The sequence below is a fragment of the Pithys albifrons genome, chromosome Z (assembly GCF_047495875.1).
Source record: "Pithys albifrons albifrons isolate INPA30051 chromosome Z, PitAlb_v1, whole genome shotgun sequence".
Taxonomy (NCBI): Eukaryota; Metazoa; Chordata; class Aves; order Passeriformes; family Thamnophilidae; genus Pithys; species Pithys albifrons.
The window spans coordinates 11791304-11811682 of NC_092497.1; the positions used below are offsets into that span (position 1 = coordinate 11791304).

The window sequence follows — 20379 nt, forward strand, 5'->3', positions numbered from 1 at the left end:
GCTGCTAGTACGTCTCTCCTCAGTTACAGACTACTGAAAGTAATGAGCCTATCTGGCTTCCATTTAAATGGGAGTACTGCTGTGTACAAAGGGTGTTGAAAGTGAAAGAGAGTTTTTCTGCGATGTTTTTTACCCTCAGGCCCACGGTCACAGCTATGCCTTCAGTAGCTGTCACTCCATCAAAGACTTTGTGAAATCATTCTTCTCTGGTCTGAGGTACTTAGGCTGGATGACTGGTTGAGTATGAAAGCAGATGTTACAAACAACCTTCTCTGGAGGAATTCTTTCTAGGATGTGAGGGAGTGTGACCAGCTAACTCAGTGGGCTTATAACCAGATGCTCAACACGAAGTGATGAACACTTCTTTTGCCAGCACTTTAATGCCCCTAGCACATCTAACTTTTTTTTTAGACCTAGTCAAGGTCATGGAGCAGTAAAAAAAAAAACCAACAACAATGGCCTTGTGCTACTGGGGCACTCTCTGCTGTTCACACCTGTAAAATAACATCAGCTCTGCAGCAACAGGAGCAGGGAAGCAAGCAGAGTGGTCTCACAGCAGGTAAGTTCATCAGCTACACTGTCTGTCCTCCTTGCACTTCCAGATGAATAGGATGTTGAATTACACAGAGCTGTGGAAGTTCACCTAAGCTACAATCTGACCTCTGAAGTTACTCTGCAAAGGGTTTTGCTTATTGAGGAAGACAACAACTATTAATACTGTTGCTGCTTAAACAGAAATATAACTCACTTATTTTGCCAAGACTTTGCTGCTTGCATGATTTATACTATCATTCAAGGGAGTTAAAAGGAACATCCAACCTTATTAACTTCTCATGCTACTGTCTGTCTCACAGAATTAGCTTTAAAATTTCTATTTTATATTATAGCCATGTACTGAAAAGAGATTTCAGGATGGCTACAATATTCTATCCTCATTATGCGCCTAATAAGTATGTTTAATTTATAAGATACAGAATGATCTTCCAACAGATAGATAAGATTTGAGCAACAGGAAGTTCTACCTGTGTAAAATCTCTCCCTTACATTCACCAATAAGGAATATTCTGCAATTAAAAATCTCCTGACAATTATTGGTGAAATAGTCTGTCCTTCATACCCTCTCTAAAGGTACAGAAATTTATTTTTGTCAGTAAGTTACCAATATAACCCAATGGCACCTGAGCAGCAGCAGCATGTCATTTCTGTACAATTGTACTGCTAGCTGTATAACCCCAGTCTATGTTTTCACAGGCATTTAAAACATGCTGGTTACTCAATTAACAAAACAGTCAACATTCTGTAATGGTGGTATGTGAGCAGCATAAACAGAACCAATGCTGTCACAAAATTTATTAGTTCATTATGAGACTCTACTCTCACAGCAGTGAGTCTCATGGGAAAAAATAGTTTAGAGAAAGTAGGGAGATAAGTTTTCAAAAAGGAAAATGTAGTATTTTCAATTGGAAGGGACCAACAATGATCATCTAGTTTGACTGCTTGACCACTTCACGGCTGACCAAAAGTTAGAACATGCTGTTAAGGACATTGTCCAAATTCCTCTTAAACACTGACAGGCTGAGGACATTGAATATCTCTCTAGGAACCTGTTCCAGTGTTTGGCTACCCTCCTAGTACAGAAATGCTTCCCAAAGTCCAGCCTGAACCTCCCCTGGTGCAGCTTTGAACAATTCCCACGTGTCCAAAGCCTGCAAGCTTTGGGAAGAAAGTCATGAATGGCAGAGTCATGAATGCAAGAGATATGAATGGAAAGAATGTAAAAACACTTCTTTGTAGGCCTACAGACATGACATAGAGCCTCACCACAGCCTGATCCACAGCAACTATGAGTGTCACACACGTTTTAGCACTCAAACCTGTTCTACAGTCCCAAAAGCTCAGCAAGTCAAGAAACAGTTAATGCAACACTTGCTGAGTTAATTTAGCAAGGAGGGCAGCTTTTGTTTTCTTCTGGACAAATGATTTGTGAAGGTAAGTTAAACAAACAAGCAAAAAATATTTAAGAAAAGTAAAATAGCAGGTTGTTGGTCCCCTCTACTGACTATAACAGGCCATTTGGAGAAAAACATTCAGTACTACAGTTGAGATGAATTATTTACCTCAGTCCAGTTGCTCACTGTCCAGTCAGATGGGCACAAGACATCTCTGTTGCATGACAGATGGGTCTTTGGTTTAAGCAGGTGCTGGCACTCTGTGACAGCCAGTGCCTGCTCATCAGATCCCACTGTCTGGATGCAAAGTACAGTTCGCTTCTTCTGGCCTGTTGGGCCACACGTGGTTGAGCATTTCTGCCATTCCCCTGCCCACCACCTGAAAACCAGGGAGGTGAGAAACATGAGTAAACAACCCATCACAAGCACATTAGGGAAATGGCCAGAGACCACATGAAAAAGAACCAGTAATTTAAAATCTGAGTCAGGATCACTCAAGCTTTCCTATCTCCCCTGTGCTCTAGTACCAGCCAGTCAACTAAAGACAGAAGTAGGCAGATTCCTGCACAGAAATAGGCACTGAGTATTACATCTCAATGAAGTGTAAGAATCCACTAAGTAGATAGTCTGCCAAATGCAAATTTGAGGAACAGCTAGCAAGTCTATTTAAGCAAGTAATCTACATACTTATCCTATTGTTTATCTGTTTATTGCTACCTCAGGACAGAAAAGTTAACAAACAAGGAATCACTGGAGGGTCCATAATGACAGCACAGAGATGAAGTAGGTCCCTGTACAAATGTCTATGCTGCCAGTACTGCACAAGTGCTTAAACTGGCTCTGTGTTACCTATATGAGGCACACAACCCCAAAAACAGGTTAGTCAAATATATTCTGCCTGCAGCCACATGGGATGGGTGCGCTGCAGTGCTGTCCCTCTGGGTCCAGTGTCCAGGCCTGCACTAGGCTGAACTTTTCTATACTTTGTTCTTTCATAAAGCAAAAACAAGCCCCTACGTGTCTTGCCTGATCAAAGTCGGTCTTCCACAGTGTAGAAGACATATGCAATGTTCCAGAAAATTAAAGATAACTCTAGTTACTGTTTCTTCTAGTACAGTATTTTTCAATGCAAAACACCTTACTGACAAGAGCTAACCTCTCTGTATTTGGTTTACCTTAGCCTTTCTCCATCTTCATCCACCTGTTTTTTCTCATGATGACCCAGAGTGGATCGAGTATCTGCATATATATCTCCCATGACAAAAAAAGGAGACCAAAAAATTGCTGGGCTTCTACTGTTTCAGCAGCATTGGCATCAACTGTGTTTGCCTAAAGATTTACCCTTATACTTAAAAAAAAATCAAAAAATCAGACCAAGACAAGTCTCTTTCTTTCCACTTTAGAGTGCCCTCAGCAAGTACACAACTTCAAGATGTATAAAAAGCCTGGGCCAGGTGTAAACACTAAGCCACAAAAGCTCCTAGACAGTATTACTTGTTCCTGAGCTTTGAAGGAGGTCACGATAAAGCCTTATGATGAAAACAAAGCACAGATATATTTAGAAAATGCCTTTCTAGACAAAATGGTAGAAAAAAATTGCTTGTGGCTTACAACCAGCATCATTCCATTGTTTGGGGTTTTTTGGTTTTTTTGTGTTTTTTTTCTTTTAAGGTCCGTGAACCTAGAGAAACAATAATCCCATTCTGATAAATTCATCAACGTTCAACATCCAGATTTATAACAGTTTTTGCTCCTTGCTTTGTCTTCCATCTGCAGTTCTGCAGTTCTGGTTTTGATGCCTAAGGGTTTTAGTGTATTTTGTAGATTTTTTAGAATTTTCAGAATTATGTAAGTTTCCCTGGATTGCTTACATAGTAGAGATTCTGGGCACTTTCTCACACATTCATAAGCTATGCCATGGACACACTGTTTTGAAGAACACCTGCAAGATAGCTCAAAGACAAAACAGAAGAAAAAGCCCAGAGCCCTTGGAACCTCTCCAAGGGGCAGTTCTGAGATTTCTGAGGTGGGGGTACCAGGGGAAGTTGAGACCACAGGTTGGCTTTAGGTATCACATATGCAAATTACTGGAAGTTAAAAAAATGGCAACATCACTGAACGACACGAGTATACCTCTGGTGGGCAAATAGACACTTCTAAATAAAGGCTACTTATCTATCTCCACTAATGTTGTTCTGAGCCTTTCAGCAGAAATTTTAGGCATTGGTTTCTTCAGTTTGCTGATGATCCCTCACCCTCTTCCACTCTAATTTCCATGGTCCTTAATTAAGTTGTTCTTCAATGGCAAATGAGCTGTCACTGATTTGTAAGGCACTGATATCTACTTCTTATAATTAAAAAACCTCAAAACAATTAAGCCCCAGAGCAATCAGGCTATGCATACAGCTTATTTGAACAACCACCTGGTCTTCCCTGTGGTACCTGTACCTATGTTCCTTCTCTTTGCTTATCTACACATACAGCATTTCCTACAGGCCCTTTGTGGCACTGACTGCTTTACTACATGCTCTAGAATGCAGTCCATCGCAAGCACTACCCTGTGGCAATGTTTCTGGACGTTGCTCTAACTAAAAAAAAAATCCAAACAAAAAAACAACCCAAAATATTTTTCTCCTCCTACTGCCTATCTTTGGATTGTTTCTTGCTCTTCCAGGCTTCTGCAGACAACAAAGAAAAAATAAGCAGCTGGTAAAGAGAAAAGTGAGGACATGTCAGTAGAAAACAGCAATAAACAAGAGAAGAATATAGTATTGCCACCTAAAGCAAGCCATTTCACAGTTGTTTCCTTCCCTTGCATCTTCTTTTATCTTATCTTCAATCTTGTAAATCGCTGACATTTCAGCACAAATACGACTTAAATATGTGAACTGCTCTATTAATTTTAATGGAACCAGATTATGTATTTCAAGCTACAGGGATGCTAAGCTGACAACCCTCATCATTTTCAAATGGCTCTGAGTGAGGGTTCAACAGTTTGCAGGTTTAAATGCCAAACTCCTAGCAATAACCTATCAGAGCTTACTACAGAACTACATTAATGTTGTGTGTTTAACTACTGTGCACAAAATATTTTTTGAAAGTTGTGCAAGAAAATAAGGTGCTTCACAATCAGAAACCCCTGGAATTAAGATTTTATCCTATTTTACATTCATGATCAAACTAGAGCTACATTTAGCCACGGAACTTCCTTTGCAGAGTTCTTCCTCACTCAGTGCAGCTCACAGACAGAGCTGGCAAGTCAAGCAGTTAATTGTCTGACACCATGTTTACCACACATCCTTCAATAAACTTGCTCTAACTGGAAGTTTATTCTTATCAGTAACTAGAATTTCTGATGTTGTGTTTTCCTATTTTCCTTCTAGGGTACATGCACGTGCCTTAAACATTCAAGAACTGGAAACCTGACATAGAAGCATAGACTCTTGTCTCCTCACAGTCTCTGCTGAGGACCTGAACTGGGGCATCTCAGCCAAAGGGGAAGAGGGGCAAAGCCAAGACTGCAAAACATCTACCACCCACTTGTCAGAAAGCAGAAAACTAGCAGGTAGCTGTGCTGACTGTGGTGAGAGACTGAGACAAGCTGGTGGAAACTGAAGCCCGATGGAAGTTGCCATCCAGGACTTGTTCCTATCTCTGGTTTCTGACAGCATTTACCACTATAGCAACTGAGTGTTTTTGAAGTATTAATGTACCACCTGGTCCTTGTAAAGTGAAACAACTGCCTGATCTCCACAAGCAGGCACGGCATGGAAAGACTGCAGTAACAATCAAGTAACCCAGCAAAATGCAGGATTTGGGTAATTAATTTGCATGAACACTAATTTTCCTGAGACTGTCAAAACATAGAGCAACATGTCTGGTGGAAGCAAAACCTTGGGTATTTTTCAGCTGCAACTGTGAGTGCTCAGCTCTTCTGCAATCAAGCCTGGGACAGAGGCGGGAAGAAGATCTGATTCTTCTAGGTGGCATTCAGCTGCCTTAAATAAGACCTGTCTCTTTTCTTCCCATGCCGAGTTTCCAAGGTTTGTAACAAATTAGGCAGAGCCCAACAGCCTTGTCCATTGCACAGTCCTGATCTATATCTAGATGTGTGCTGAATGAGATGTGGGCCTGTTTAAAAGCTAGAAGAATGGGATTTTGGAACCAAATCATGACTATGGAGCTTAATGTTCTCCCCCTTCATCCTCCTTCTATCTGTTGTGTCACAACTAAAGAAAGGCCGTCTTCTTTCAGTACTTGCATAGCATCAGGCATAGCAGATACCAACAGGGCATTGATTCTCACTCTACGTATTATAACAGAAAAGAGATTCCCTGTTCTTATTTTGCTGTTGAAAGTCTAGCAAGCAGTCTGGAAGTAGGACAATAGAGTAACAGCAGATAAAAAGCAGAAGAGTCTAAGTACTTGTGAAATAATCTGCTTATGGTTACTCTGTTCAAGTGGGTAATCAGGTTAGAAAGGCTCCTGAGAAATTTTCTTTACAGGGCAAACCAAAACTTTTATTCACACCATCATAACTAGTTAAAATCTCACTGTTTTTCAAGTAGTGTCTACTGACTTTTAATAACACCTATAGAACAAAATGAAAGAAACATGTAACTGGAAACCATACTCCATACCTTAATGTGGAAAAAGGCATGCATTTAAACCACAGTCTTGTATGCTCCTTCTAAGCAGTATCACTGAAGTTGTACATTTTAACTGATAGCTATTCAGCCATCTTCATTTTGTTCTGAGTCAAAACGTGGCATACATGTAATGTGGTGTTTTTAATACTTTATTAATTTTGCTCCAAATTATTTTAGAAGAAAGTGTAATAATAAATGCAATAATAAGTATAAAATGAGTGCAGAGCAAGTCAGTTAACCAGCAAGAATGTTAAGACTTAGACTTCTCAGAAGCCTGTAGTTCAAACAGTTTATAACTTCCTGAAATAGATTATTCAGATAAGATCTGGTTTGTGAGAGTCACAAACATTTTATTCTTTGCCTGTAGCTTCTGTTTGATGAATTATCTATTTCTGGTTTAGCAGCCTAATAGCTTGTATCATGGTAGCATGTTTTCCATCAGTGGGATTTAGCAGATCACATGCAAGTTTATGGAAGAGAAGAACCATCTTTTTTACATAGGATGTTTCCATGAAGAACCAGGTTCACTTGTTAGGAAGTGCAGGATCATCCAATGGTTTTAGTTCTGTGGCTGCAGCACTAAACAAGGCTGCAGTGTTGTGTTTAACAGCACTGCCATCTCCTCTAGCACAGAATTTAGCAGCCTTTCTATGGAACACTTGGCCTTCAGCAGCTTCACATGGACTCTTAGTTATAACGCAATATGGGAGAGTCACACCTTCCTCCAGTATTCAGATCTTCAGAGCCAACAGACCAACAAGCTGTACTAAGTTGTCTTCCCTTTTACATGACCATATGTAACTAACTGTTTGGATTAGAGGTGACACATACACCATGGACAGCAAATACCAACTAAATCCAATGCTGGGACTGCAGCCTGGGACAGAGATCAGATCTACAAAAGGAAGGGCTTGGGGAAGGGTAGTTTATTCATTCTTCTCTGCAATCACTTTCAACAGAGAAATTTGGGTCCACCAACAGAAGCTAGTGAGAGCCAGGTTACTGATTAGGCAAGACATAAAAACCTCTGGAAATGCCCTGAATTGAAACAAGCTGGAAGCTGGAAAAGTATCAGAAAGAGGTGCAATTTATGTTTCCCTTGCCTTTACTCTTCCTTAGGCATGTAGGCCCTGCTGTGAACCAGAGCAGTGATGCTGACAGACCCTTGGTCAAACTATAGTAACTCTTATGTTATTAAGAGAAAAATAAATAGACAACATAACTCCAGAACTAAATACATATGTTTTTTCCTGCACAGCATTTTGTCATTATTTTAGTGCTTTCCTCTGCAGTGTAGAATGAACTTAGGAAGCATCACTCAGGCTGTCAGCACACCAGAGCTTTTCTGCCTGGTCTGCAGAAAAGATTGTTCACATATCACATAATTCTACAATTTGCTCAACAAGGGACCAGTTCTGCTCCCTCACTTTCAAGAGCAGGTCCAAACAATGTTGTCACTTAAATAGCATAAACTGAGTTAATTTGGAATTCTAGAATTGATAGCATAGTTTATACATGCCATAAAAAAACACCCTGATGTACGTGTTCAGACTTAGCTCTTAACTAGTCAACTAGTTGGGAAGTTTATCTACTGTCAACTTATTTCCTAGCAATCTACAAAGAATTATGAAATGCTGGTGGAATAGGCTGCCAGCACAAAGATGTAATCCCCAGAGGAGGCATCATGTACTGTTGTGAAGATACTTGGAAACAACTGGTAAAACCAACAGCTTTGCAGAATTTTTTACATTAAAGTTTCATGACATTCACTGCTGGCAAATGCAACAGAATGAGCTTTAAGGGACTCATGCCTTCGATTTATTCTGATTGAACTAGAATTACTAGGGAAAAACTGGAATACCATTGTGAACAGCATCATAAACCACTTTCAAAGACAATAAAAAAGATGTTCCAGTACCTAAAGCAAGAAACTAAAACCAATATTGATCCCTTCCAACAAATCTATGCCTGTTGTACAAGCCCATAGTTCTGCTGACACCTGGAATGTTTGCTGTGGTTATTCTTTCTTACCCTACTCACTCAAATAGTAGTAGAGAAAAATCAGTGATGAAGATGAATTAAGGTAGTGTTGAGAATGAAAAAAATGATTCCCATGTTATCACAGAATGAAGAAAGCTACAGTTCACTGAAAGTTAAAAATACAAAGGGACATGATAAAAAGATGCCAAATGATGTGTTATAAAGAAAGGATAAAAATTATTTATAGAAGTAGGGATTTTCACTCATCTCTCACAGAGAGGACAAAGGAGTATCAAAAAGTACTGAAAAGCAGTATCAAAAGGCCTCTCTGTAAGTTAGTTTTTGGACCATGCAGGAATGCACTACCACTTGAGCTAAGATAGGAACACCATTTTTAAAAATAAGTAAGAATTAATACAACCTTCAGGCACACCTGCACCCAAACTGAACAAAAACAGTACCTATATACACAAGAGTGCAATCTCTGTCATTTCCAGCACAGAGTGCTCAGTAACTTGCCTTGGAAACCTCTGAGGGCTGCTCACTTCTAATTTCTTTATTATGGGGTTTCTGACACCTTGCTCTGCAGTGCACAGAAACTCACTGTGGCAGGCTGTGGATGCCACACTGATCTGATATCAGAAACACCACCTCCTCTTGAATAAGGCTGCTGTCTACCATGACCAGAGCTCTCCCAGGACTCATTACCTGGGAGGACAGTCCTTCTCGTAGCATTTCTTTTGCCTCCCATTGGGCTGAGTCGCTGGGTCACAGAAGGAGTTCTTGATTGCTCCGCTGCCCTTCCACACACAGTGGGCCACCTGGCGTCGCACCCCTGTGAGAGAGACACATACAAAAAACCAGAAGAGTAAGCTCTGTAGGCTGGGGATGAACTGCAGGAATCCTCCAAGAGGTTATACTCTGCATCCCAGAACACAGTAACAGCTGTGAAAATCAGTTATCTGTTTTCTAAGCAACTAATACATAACTTAGCACAAGAAAACAATCACACTGCTGAAGAGACACACAGAGATAGTCCATACAAACAATCTGGGTTATTTCCTAACAGTTTCCCTTACACAGAATCACACTCACTTAACAAAAAGAAACATGAACTAAAATACTACTTTACCATAGTGTGAATCTAAAGAAAACCAGTTTCCAGGGGTCTGCTTTCCACATAGTTCTACAGTAATTTGAAGCAGATCTCATGCTGCAACTCAATAGAAAAGAAGTACTGCAGTAGTACAGTGTCTCGGTTTGAGGGGAAAAAACCAAAATGTTTTACCCACAAGCAGGGGAGGGGCCTCCTCCACGATAATCACACCACTCTTTATCAAATTTAAGAAAAGGGATTTTAATACAAGAAGGATAACTGCTATATATATATATATGTAAACAGACTAGTGCAACCCACTTCCCCAACACCACAAGAGAGAAAAAAAAAACCCAAAAAAACAACAACAAAACCCAGCAGGTTTTTTCCTCCGGGAGGAAAGGTTATACTTAAGTGTCCATATCACAGCCCGGCTGGCTGCAGAGTGAGTTTCAGTCCCTCTCCAGCGAGACAGACGAGCAGTGAGCTTTCAGATGGACTCAGTCTCTTCCCCCTGTGTTCCCCGTCCAAGAAGCAGAAAGATACGAGCAACCAGCAGCAAATCCAAGGCAGGCAGCAGCAGCAGCGTGGCACGAAAAAGTAGTCCGAAGTAGGCAGCGGCAAAACAGCCAGGAAAACCCCAGCAGTAACCAGCAGGGCAGCCTGCCTCCTTCGAGCCCCCACTCCCCCGTTCTGCCGAGCCAAGACTGGGGAGAATATCCAAAAAAAAAACCAAAAGAGACAAACCTGCCCCCACCCCAGCGATCACAGTTAACTACTTCTTTTGTTAACCGCTGGCCTGGGCAGTTAAGTGGCAGGGGAGAGAATTTACATAATAATCCCAAACTACAACATACAGTTTGAAAGGTTGTAGCTATACTGATAAAGAGGCATTAAACTAGTTGTACTACATCCAAACAAATCCTAAGGACTAACAAGCCTAAAGGAACATTTATTAACTCTCATTAAATTAACTGTGCTATTTATTCACAGCAATTAATATACACGATAGGTCACTATGACTCTCTGACTTTATCTTCTGGGAAACACAGGGCCATAACAGCACTGTTATTATGGTGCCAAGAATAAGTGTTAGGCTACTTTCCAGTACATTTAGAAAGTCAGCTTTTCCTTGCCTCAGAACTCCTGTTAACTAATGTGGGAAACTAGCTGGAAGATAAGAACAATAATCCATAGAAAATACTTGGGAAATATGAAAATATTCCTCTTTGTAACACATAGAATCATAGAAACATTAAGGTTGGAAAATACCTGTAAGATCATCAAGTCCAATCACTGACCCAGAACTGCTTCAGTAACATAGAAGGGAATTTTCTTTGCATATCTGGGTCATTCCATAGAAGCCAATGGAAACCTATATCCCTATTTGCCTCATGTTAGAGCATCAAGTATCTGAGGAAATGTTTTTACATTCTAACTGCTTTCAGACTTGTGACTGAGAAATATAAAACAATTACTGACTAGAACACAAGATTTGATGACTGCCTCTCCTTGAGTCAGACATGGAGGCTGATTTTCTAGAACAGCAATTGGTGTCACCTATAAGGGAAGATGAAGGGACTGAGGCATTCAAGCTCCAGGGTTCATCCTATTCCTAGGTGCATTTTCGTTCAGTGTAGAACTCCCAGCAAGCCATGTTCTCTTTTATGCTATGGTAAACATAACTGGAATATTCAACAACTTTCCTGCTAGCTGTAAACAAAGCAGTTCACAGAAATATGTTTCTGTCCCTTTCAACATGATGATATGCTGCTGCTGCAAACACAAATTAGAAGACATCTTTTGCTTTAATAAATGTTTACTGTCATTTCAGCTGCTGTAATTCACTTCAAAACCACCATAAAGCTTTGCAAAATTTTTGCTTTAAAGCTGTATATTCTCATAAAACAATTGCAGAATGCTGACATCAAGAAACTAATTTATTCACAGAAACAATTTATAGTGTGGAACTTACACAAACTCCCACTCTAGTTCCAAAATCTCTGAAGTTCAGCTCCAAAGCTGGAAGGAATCCTATATGTATATATCAATATACACACATATATATAGGTGTACTTGTAATGACATAATGAAACAGTTGTTTTTATCAGGTTGAGCTAGTCAACGCTGCAAAAGTAGAAAACTAGCCACTCCACAGTCATCGTGCCCTAACAAGTATTGACACAATTATACAACTTAAATGCATAATAGCCTATTTAAATCACAGAATAAAAATAGTTAAATAAAGTTAAAGCTTTAGTAAAATCTGAAACCTAAACAATGTTTCTATTGGGCTGTGAGAGGTAGCTGTTTTACTTCTTTCATCACTTCTTCACTCTGACCTCAATGCTAATCAGTTGACACTGATATGTACTATCTCAGCTCTGAAAAAAACCTTTACAAATATTTCTGGAAAAAGAAAGAGAAATCAAGAATGACAATAATAGATCAAAGGATAATCTTCATTTCACTAAACCTCAGAGATTGCTTCAGTTCTCTGTGATACTTCATCCTTAATGCAGGACTTCATAGATGGGAACTTGATCCACTCAGCTCTTAATTTGTTGCTTGGTTTGCAAAGAAAGGTGTGGATTTAAAGTCATCTGGGTGTGGAAGGTTTTTGAAACAGATATTAGAAATCTGTTGGCTGCATACATCTCAGTTTGGGCAAAATTAAGGCTGAGAATAACAGAAATAAAGAATCAGAAGCATGTGTATAAAAAGCACATACAAAAGAGCATATTTGATTGTAGAACTTATATAAACATGTAACTGTCTCGGGTGTTCATTTAAACCAGACACTCTACAAGGACTTCACTTTGCATTTGAATCACAAATAATATTCTGTGCATGCACAAATAATGGACAGAATACATGAGCCAATCTTTACATTCTCAGTGTTACAGAACTCAGATCCATAACAGTGAATGGAAATACAATGACCCTTGTTTTCTAAAATAATTCTACAAGTTGAGTACCACATTTCAGTTCAGGAGCATCTGGAGGTAATTTTGCAAAGCAGCCTGGATAAGAGTTGTGAAGGATTTAGAGGGCACATAACAATTAACCCCAAAACAGAACTTACAGTTAAGTCCTTTTTCAGAGCTTTGAAAATTTGCCAATTACTAATGCTATCTATGGAGAAGTAAATTGTTGATGTTGCCTATTATTTTCCTTTAGTTGCAGCTGTGCTGTGCTATTCTTTTTGACACTTCTAATACCACTCAAGGCTGGTTAAAGCCTTTAGACAGTGAGGAAGGATTTATACTTGTAACTCTTATCTTACCCATTCTGTGATTCTTTAAAGAAAGAATAATAGGTAGTTGGTCTAGAAAAACCTCAGTGACATATTTGAATGGATTTCCCTGTAAGAAAGCTTACAGGCTGTAGCTGCTGTCTTGACAGCAGGGTCTGGAGGGACAGGCTCTAGGCCAGAGGGTGCAGCAGCTTGCAGGACACTGGTGTGCACACATTCTGACTGCAAAGCAATTCCCTTCTGCATAAAGCAAACGGCAAGGAGACACTCAACCTGCCCTGCACTGAGAACAGAGGAAACCTGGTGATTTTTACTACAAATTATCCCAGTTTGGTGCTTGTTTGCCATGAACTGGATTGCAATATAACTACTGATCTATTGCCTATGTTGCAAGTGAATATCCAGTATTGCAATGTGTTCTCATTTTCCCTGCATGCAATATTAGGTGCATTTGCTACAAGAAACACTGATTTTTCAGACACTACTTTTTCCCCGTTAAATGGTGGTATGATCACCACAATCTTTCAAAGATGATCATGAGCAGCCTGGCTATGATGTCCACCAAATTCTCTCAGCGCTCGTGGATGATTCTTCCTATTCAGGGCTCATGGACTTGTGAATGTCATGTTTGTCTGTGTGTTCTCTAACCCAATCCCCCTTGAGGAAGGGAAAGTCTCCTTTCCCAGATTCCTTTACCCTGGTCCCCTCAGTCAGAGATCTCTGAGGTCTGGCCTTGTCAATGAAGAACACTGCAAAGAAAGCATTGGCCTTGAGCTGCTCTAGGGGAAGTTCAGGTTGCATATTGGAGAAATTTCATCACTGAAAGGCTTGTCAAGCATTGGAACAGGGTGCTTGGGCAAGTGCTGAAGTCACTGTCCCTGGAACTTTTCACAAAATGACTGGACGTGGCACTTGGTGCCATGGTTTAGTGGACAAGGTTGTGTTTGGCCAAAGCTTGGACTCCATGATCTTGGAGATCTTTTCCAACCTTAAGGATTCTATGAACAGCACTGCTGGTCCACATTCAAATGGCTCAGAGCATAACCAGATCAAACATTGTGCACCTTCAGGGAACTGCAGACAGACTGTAATATCAAGTCCCCTGCTTCAAGTGGTGCACTGAAGCTCTGTGCCAGGATTTCTCGATTTTCTGGGCAGTGAATAAGAGACCATACCCCTACTGCATCACTTTAGCAAATTACATCCTTCTTTAAACTTGTTCAGTGACTTTTTAAAAAACATGTATCTCAGAGGCAAGAGGGCTATGGGCTTATTAATTTCTTTTCTTCTCTCCTTGAAGGAATGCAGGGAACTGGTGAGGTTTCTGTGCTCTTCATGAACTGTGATGCACTTCTTGGTTCCCCTGCAAACTTATGTCACTAAGTCCATGATCTCTGAAATGTGTAACTTCTACTTATACAAAGAAAAAGGAAATGAGGTCAAAAAGTATTTATTAAAAGCCCAAAGACAGCAAACAGAGGGAGTCAATCAGTAAATAAAAACACACCACAGTTCTCTATTTAAGTAATCCATGTGGCAGTTAGAAATCAAAATCAAGTCACACAGTTCATCAGAAAGTAGCACACAGAGTTATCATTTATTTAGTGAGACATAGTTCGGGGAAAAGTGCAGCTAATGTAAAACAAAACAAAACAAACAAATCACAAAACCAAAATAACATCATAAATAGTCCACTAACATATTCCCCTCCTCTACACTCCCCCTTTTTTATCATAATATTTGTTACATTAAACACTATTCACAACTAGATATCAGAATTAAAACTTACAGCCTACAATTAAGCAAAACACTTTTGCTTACCTGCTTAAAGAAAACGGTGGGTGTTTTTCTGCTAACAAGAAAACACACAGTGTTTTGTCCTGAGACTCTTCTCAATAAAACCCCCCAGAAAACAAATTACACATATATCTGCTCAAACATACATATACATGAAAGAACACAGAGCTTTATAATATATATATTATAATATATATAATAAACAGCTTTTTCGTAAAATAGGAATGTTATCAGGATGGGACATTTTACACTATTCTTCTAAAGTTTCCTCTTTTAATCTTCTAAAATTTAGGTTAAACAACGTCCTTTCTTCAAAACTCTGAAAAGGCATTATTTTAGTGTCTTTCTTGACAAGAAAGATTTAAAAACTGTTACTCCTTCAATCATCACTACTTCGACAACCCAAACTGGATTTGCTACAACATTTGTTTGTGCTTTTTCTTTCCTTCTGCAAAGCAGTTAAAAAGTGCAATAGTTATCTAAACCCACTGACAATACTCTAGTATTAGAAAAGGCCTTTCTCATCTTATTTGTCCAGTGGTTGTAACACTGATCTTCTACTCTTCTGTGTAACTTTCACACAGAAAACAAAATAAGGTTCCCGTCCTATCTTCAGGACTCGTTTTCTGTCCAGAGAAACTCAGAAGCTAATTCAGAAGGAAGGCTGCAGTCCCTTTCCCCCAAGTGCAGACTTCCCTTCATACACAACCTTTTTCGCACAGTTAAAAAGTTATTCTTGCTGTGGATGGAAAAAAAAATTGCTGTTGCATAGAAACTTTTGGTCTTTTTATCATTATTATTGGTTTACTACAAACATTAACTTTATCTCATTGATGCTAACTACTTCAGAGAAAGTTTTCAGAGCATCTTCTGTGTGTTACCAGAGGCAAACTTCTAGATCTGTTGTTAAGACTTCACAGCCACCATTATGCTTGCCTGGTTTAACAGTTTTCTACAATATAACTCCAGTTGTACCTAAACCTTGACAAAGAGGCAAAGACACCTAAGTTTTCAAGATTAATTTAAATAATCAGTGAGAAATGCACAAAAAACATTGTCAAGGCAGGACAGAAATGTAGAATAGTTAATATTTTGAAAAGACTCAATAGGGAAACAATAGTTGTTCATAAATTAGCATTGGTGGGAAGTCAGGTTGTGGTGAACAGTACCAACAACAAATTATGAGGGAAAGAAAACTATGTTTTCTCATCTTGGTTCACAGAAGCTGAGAATTTCAGGGCAGATTTTATAGAAATCTCTATGACTAAGATGATTTAATAGCACCTCATGTTAAAGTCAAAATATCTTATTCACAGAATCACAGAATGGCTGGGGTTGGAAGTGACCTCTGGAGATCATCAAGTCCAACCTTCTGCTAAAACAGAGTCACCTGGCACAAGTTGCACAGGATCATGGACAGGCAGCTTTTGAACATCTCCAGAGAAGGAAACTCCTCAGCTTTTCTGGTGTTATGGGTTTGGCCAGATGGGCCTAAATTTAGGTTTTAAAAGTTCAGCTAGGCCTGGGAATTGTCAGCTAACTTGAGCTGGACTGAGCTAGCTAACAGCTGACTTCTTCTGGCCAATAATATTGTATTCCATACCATATTGCATCATCTCAAAAGGGGTAAGAGCTGGTGTGTGGGTGTGGCTTGGGCAGTTGCTTCACAGCTGTTGTTCCAGCAAGACACTCTGCTGTCCCAGGAGGGATGGGGAGACCCAAGCCCAGAGCACCGGCTTAACATCATGTTATCTGAGGGAAGTAAAACGTTTGTTCTTAGCTTTTCTCTCTGCTTAAGTCTGCCTCTGAAGAATTGACTTCTCTAGAATGATTTGTATTTAAAATAGTAGAATTTGTGTTTACTGGGAAGTGGGAAGTTATTTCTTGTCATACATAACTTGTGTAAATGTGTGTTATATTGTAGTATCCTCTTAATTTTCTCTTCTCTGTATAAATACATGTAGTTAGTTTCAGCATAAACCTGGCTTTGGAAGTTTTTTTTTCCTCTCTCCCTCTTCTTTTCCCCTTAGCTGGTTGGGGGGAGGAGGAACCCTTTTCACTCTGTCTTGGACAGTTGGCATTTTGCCAGCTCAACCCAGGACATCTGGGCAATCTATTCCAGTGCTCTGTCATCCTCAAAGTAAACAAGTTTTTCCTCATTTTATTTTTGTGATCATGTGATCCGATTCCCCACCACATGCAGATTAAATAGCCTTACCTCTTTGAGGACTATGTCTGGATAACTCATAGATGAGATTTGCCAGTAGCAAAGACAAATAGTAATAGAAAAAGGAAGTGAGAAATTACCTCTTCCACAGGTAACACTGCAGGCTGTCCAATCACCATACTGCCAAAAATACTCTGGCTCTCCAATCTCATTCTCATTACTTTCTTCTTTACGTACAGTATATTCATACTTGATTCCAGGGTTAGTTTCTTGAAAAAGTAGCTGGAAACAGTGTGGCTTATTAATTATTCAATTAACAATTTACTGGCCAAAAGCTTTCAAAGTATAAAACTGGAAGAGTTAAAGCAGCCCATTTTGGAGCTTACTACAAGTTCAGATAAGCAGAATTGCTAAATTTCCATCCCTATTTTGACATGTATCTTTCAAAGACGCTGTTGTTTGCCATGCACTTTTACAAGAATAGGTGGGAATAAGTGGGTCAGCATAATTTACATCCTATTGACTGTAAGAAAAGATAATGCAAAGTCCATCCAAAGCATCCATATGCTGCTGATTAAGAGCCTATTGTCTATCCCCATTATAATTTCCCTGCTTTTGAAATAGCTGTTACAAAACAACCATTAGGTCAGAAAATTACAGATGTTAGTCAGACACTGCTTTAATGTTATTTTTCAGTGTTTCTGAATTAAGAAGAAAAATTCTAATTGAGAAGAGCCACTCAAGAAATTCACCTGGAAGGGAGAAAATAAACACCACCAAGGGAGAAAAGATTTTGTGCTGTGATGGCCCCTGATAAGGCCTGATGGGCTGAGGAATTCGCCTCGGCCCCCTGGCCGAGGACAAAGGGATGCTCCTGGCTGAGGACAAAGGCTTTCAGACTGATAAGATTAACATAGGGTGGAATGTTGTTTAAGGAATGACATGGCCCTCTTTTTCGATATCTTCTATGACTGCTCAAAGGAGCCACCTCCCCTCAGGCATCTGCATCACCATCACCCCCCCAGTACATTGACTATTGGTCACAAAACAACACGAAGGGAAAAAAAAGGTATAAAAAGTGTTTGGAGTTTAAACTCCAGCAGAGAGGAGTGGGAGAAGGAAAAATGCCAGCCTCTGTGAGGGTAACTGCTGCAACTTGTCCTGCCTTTTCCTCCTCCTGGAACAATGTAAGAGGGTAAGACCATGTGCTTTCTATTTTTTTTCTAACTTTATTTTCTTAACTTTACTTTCTTCCTTTCTTACTTTGATTCTTACTTTATAAGCATTTCTTTTACTAAATGTGTTTTGCTACCTTAATACTAATAACAGTAACTTGCTTCACACTTTGCTATTTTATATTGGTTATTGCCTTTTGCTATTCTTACTTTGTAAGACCAGCTGTTTTGCAACTGCAGTAACTTGCTTTACTTTCAATGTGCACCTTCTTTTACAACATGTGTGTTGATGCGAAGCAGTTCTGTTCTTTCCTTTAGTTTTGTGTTACAGAGAGAGTGGTGTGCAAGATCCTTCATTGTCCTATGTTATTGAGAGAGTGTCTGGATAAGTGTTTTAGGTGGCTGTGTTTTAGTTAGTAGTTCTTTGGTGCTAGTTTCTGTCTGTTGTGAAAATGGAATACATTGCTCTCTTGTAACTTGAGTTTAGTGTGTTTGTCTCTGTAAAATGTGTTTGTGCTGGTTTCTTTTGGGGTCTTTTATTATCAATTAAATACAATCTTGCAGCTGAACATTATCACCAGCAAAGCAGAACCCACAATAACTGTCACATATTTCTATTAATAAATGTTATTTCGGGAGCTGTTGTGAGAAAAGTTCTTTTTTGGCTTAAGTGTGGCTTCATAGTAGAAGTCAGAAAACCTTCCAACCTGTGGGCTGTCAGTTAAAAGACAGTGTTGGGGAACATAAGGCTCTGATTGTCTAGAAGCGCTTATTGCTAATAATTTTCTTCCTGGCTTAAGTGTGGTCCTCATATCAGGGGTTAGAATACCTTCCAGCCTGTGTTCTGTCCTAGTTCGGCAGGTAGTGCTGGATTCATAAGGCTCTAATTTTTCTGGAGGCGCTTATTGCTAATTTTTCTCCCTGGCTGAAGTGTGGCTTCATATCAGAGGTCAGAACCCCTTTCAGCCTGTGGGCTGTCTGGTAGTTGGCAGACAGTGTTGGGGACATAAGGCTCTGATTGTCTGGGAGTGCTTACAGCTAATAACATTTAATTAATACAGTTAAGACTAGAAATCTTTGTATTTCTGTCTCCCTCCTCCCTTTCACGTGACAGATTTCAACAATAAACTTCTACTCTTCCTCCCAGTTGTACTAACAATGAAGACTGAGCACACATTAGGTGTGTCTTCTCACCCGACAAAGTCTGAAAGTGGCTACTATCACACTTTCAATATTTCTTTTAATTTCATGGTGGATACACAGGCAAACAAGCCATGAGAGATACTTTCAGAGAACAAAGTGCCAATTTCAAAATATTTTTGAGCATTACCAGAAGCTAATTATGTTTATGTTAGCATCTATAAAGCAACATGAAAGAAACAAAAGAAAGCAGCCTCTGTGGATGATGGATAGATCAATACCACTTACCATATGTTATTAATTCATCTGTATAATGCTGTATGCTTGTCTTGCTCTGTGTAAGCTGTCACTGCTGTCAGCCTTCCCTAGCTCTCACTGTTCACAGCCTGACATCAGCTCTATTTTTGTGATCATATATTTTTCATCTTGGTCTGGTTCACATCATAGCCATGTGTTGCTCTAAGTTGGTACCAGAGACAAGGAAGTTTGGCAAAGGACTGACCAACTACAGGTGACAGGATCCTCATCCAAGTGGCAGCACAGTATTATACCAGCCTTTAATAATCATCAGACTGTGATACAGGACATGTATTTCTAGGCAAGATGAACAACACCCAAGCAAAGTGCTTATTTCTCTGCAAGATAGCTCAACTATTTTTTGCAAGACAGCATGCTAATAGGGTGGTTTATATAGCAATATGTGTATTTTTCCAGCCTCAGTTTCAGAGCCCCAGCTCATTCTGCTGCCATCCAAATCCAGCAGGTTCTGCTAGTGATCTCCTGTTTACCTGAATCCATATTGATTCATTGGTGGGTCCTGGAGCGGTCAGATTTTCTAGATCCCCTGTTCTGTCATATTGAAATACTGTGCCTGCCACTTTGTATTCACCATTCCACTGAATGATAAAGCCTCCATTCAGGTAGTATTTTTCTGGGTCTTTGCTTCGTACAGCAAGGAAATTTCCCGCTTCTGCAACTTCCATGACTTTGATTCCCCTTGCGCCTTTTGGAATGAGTCCAATATCAACATATCCTAAGAGATAAGAAAGGTTCATGGAGGTGAACAATAAAGATGTCATTGCATTTTAGTTTTTGTAAGATTATTAAAACATCAGATTTGCTTGAAAATATATACAAACATGCTATCACAGAATTTGCTTTTCAATTTGT

At 39.6% G+C, this 20379-nt stretch overlaps 1 protein-coding gene across 1 annotated transcript in view; it reads right to left on the reverse strand.

Moving 5' to 3' along the window:
• Positions 1-20379, reverse strand: part of ADAMTS12 (ADAM metallopeptidase with thrombospondin type 1 motif 12) — a 153501-nt gene that overhangs the window by 17018 nt on the left and 116104 nt on the right. Inside the window, exons 15-18 of the mRNA XM_071580426.1 lie at positions 19998-20242; positions 17035-17176; positions 9287-9413; positions 2118-2328 (exon numbers count right to left, since the gene is read on the reverse strand). Of these exons, the coding sequence (XP_071436527.1) occupies positions 2118-2328; positions 9287-9413; positions 17035-17176; positions 19998-20242 (725 nt within the window). The remainder of the gene's footprint in view (positions 1-2117; positions 2329-9286; positions 9414-17034; positions 17177-19997; positions 20243-20379) is intronic.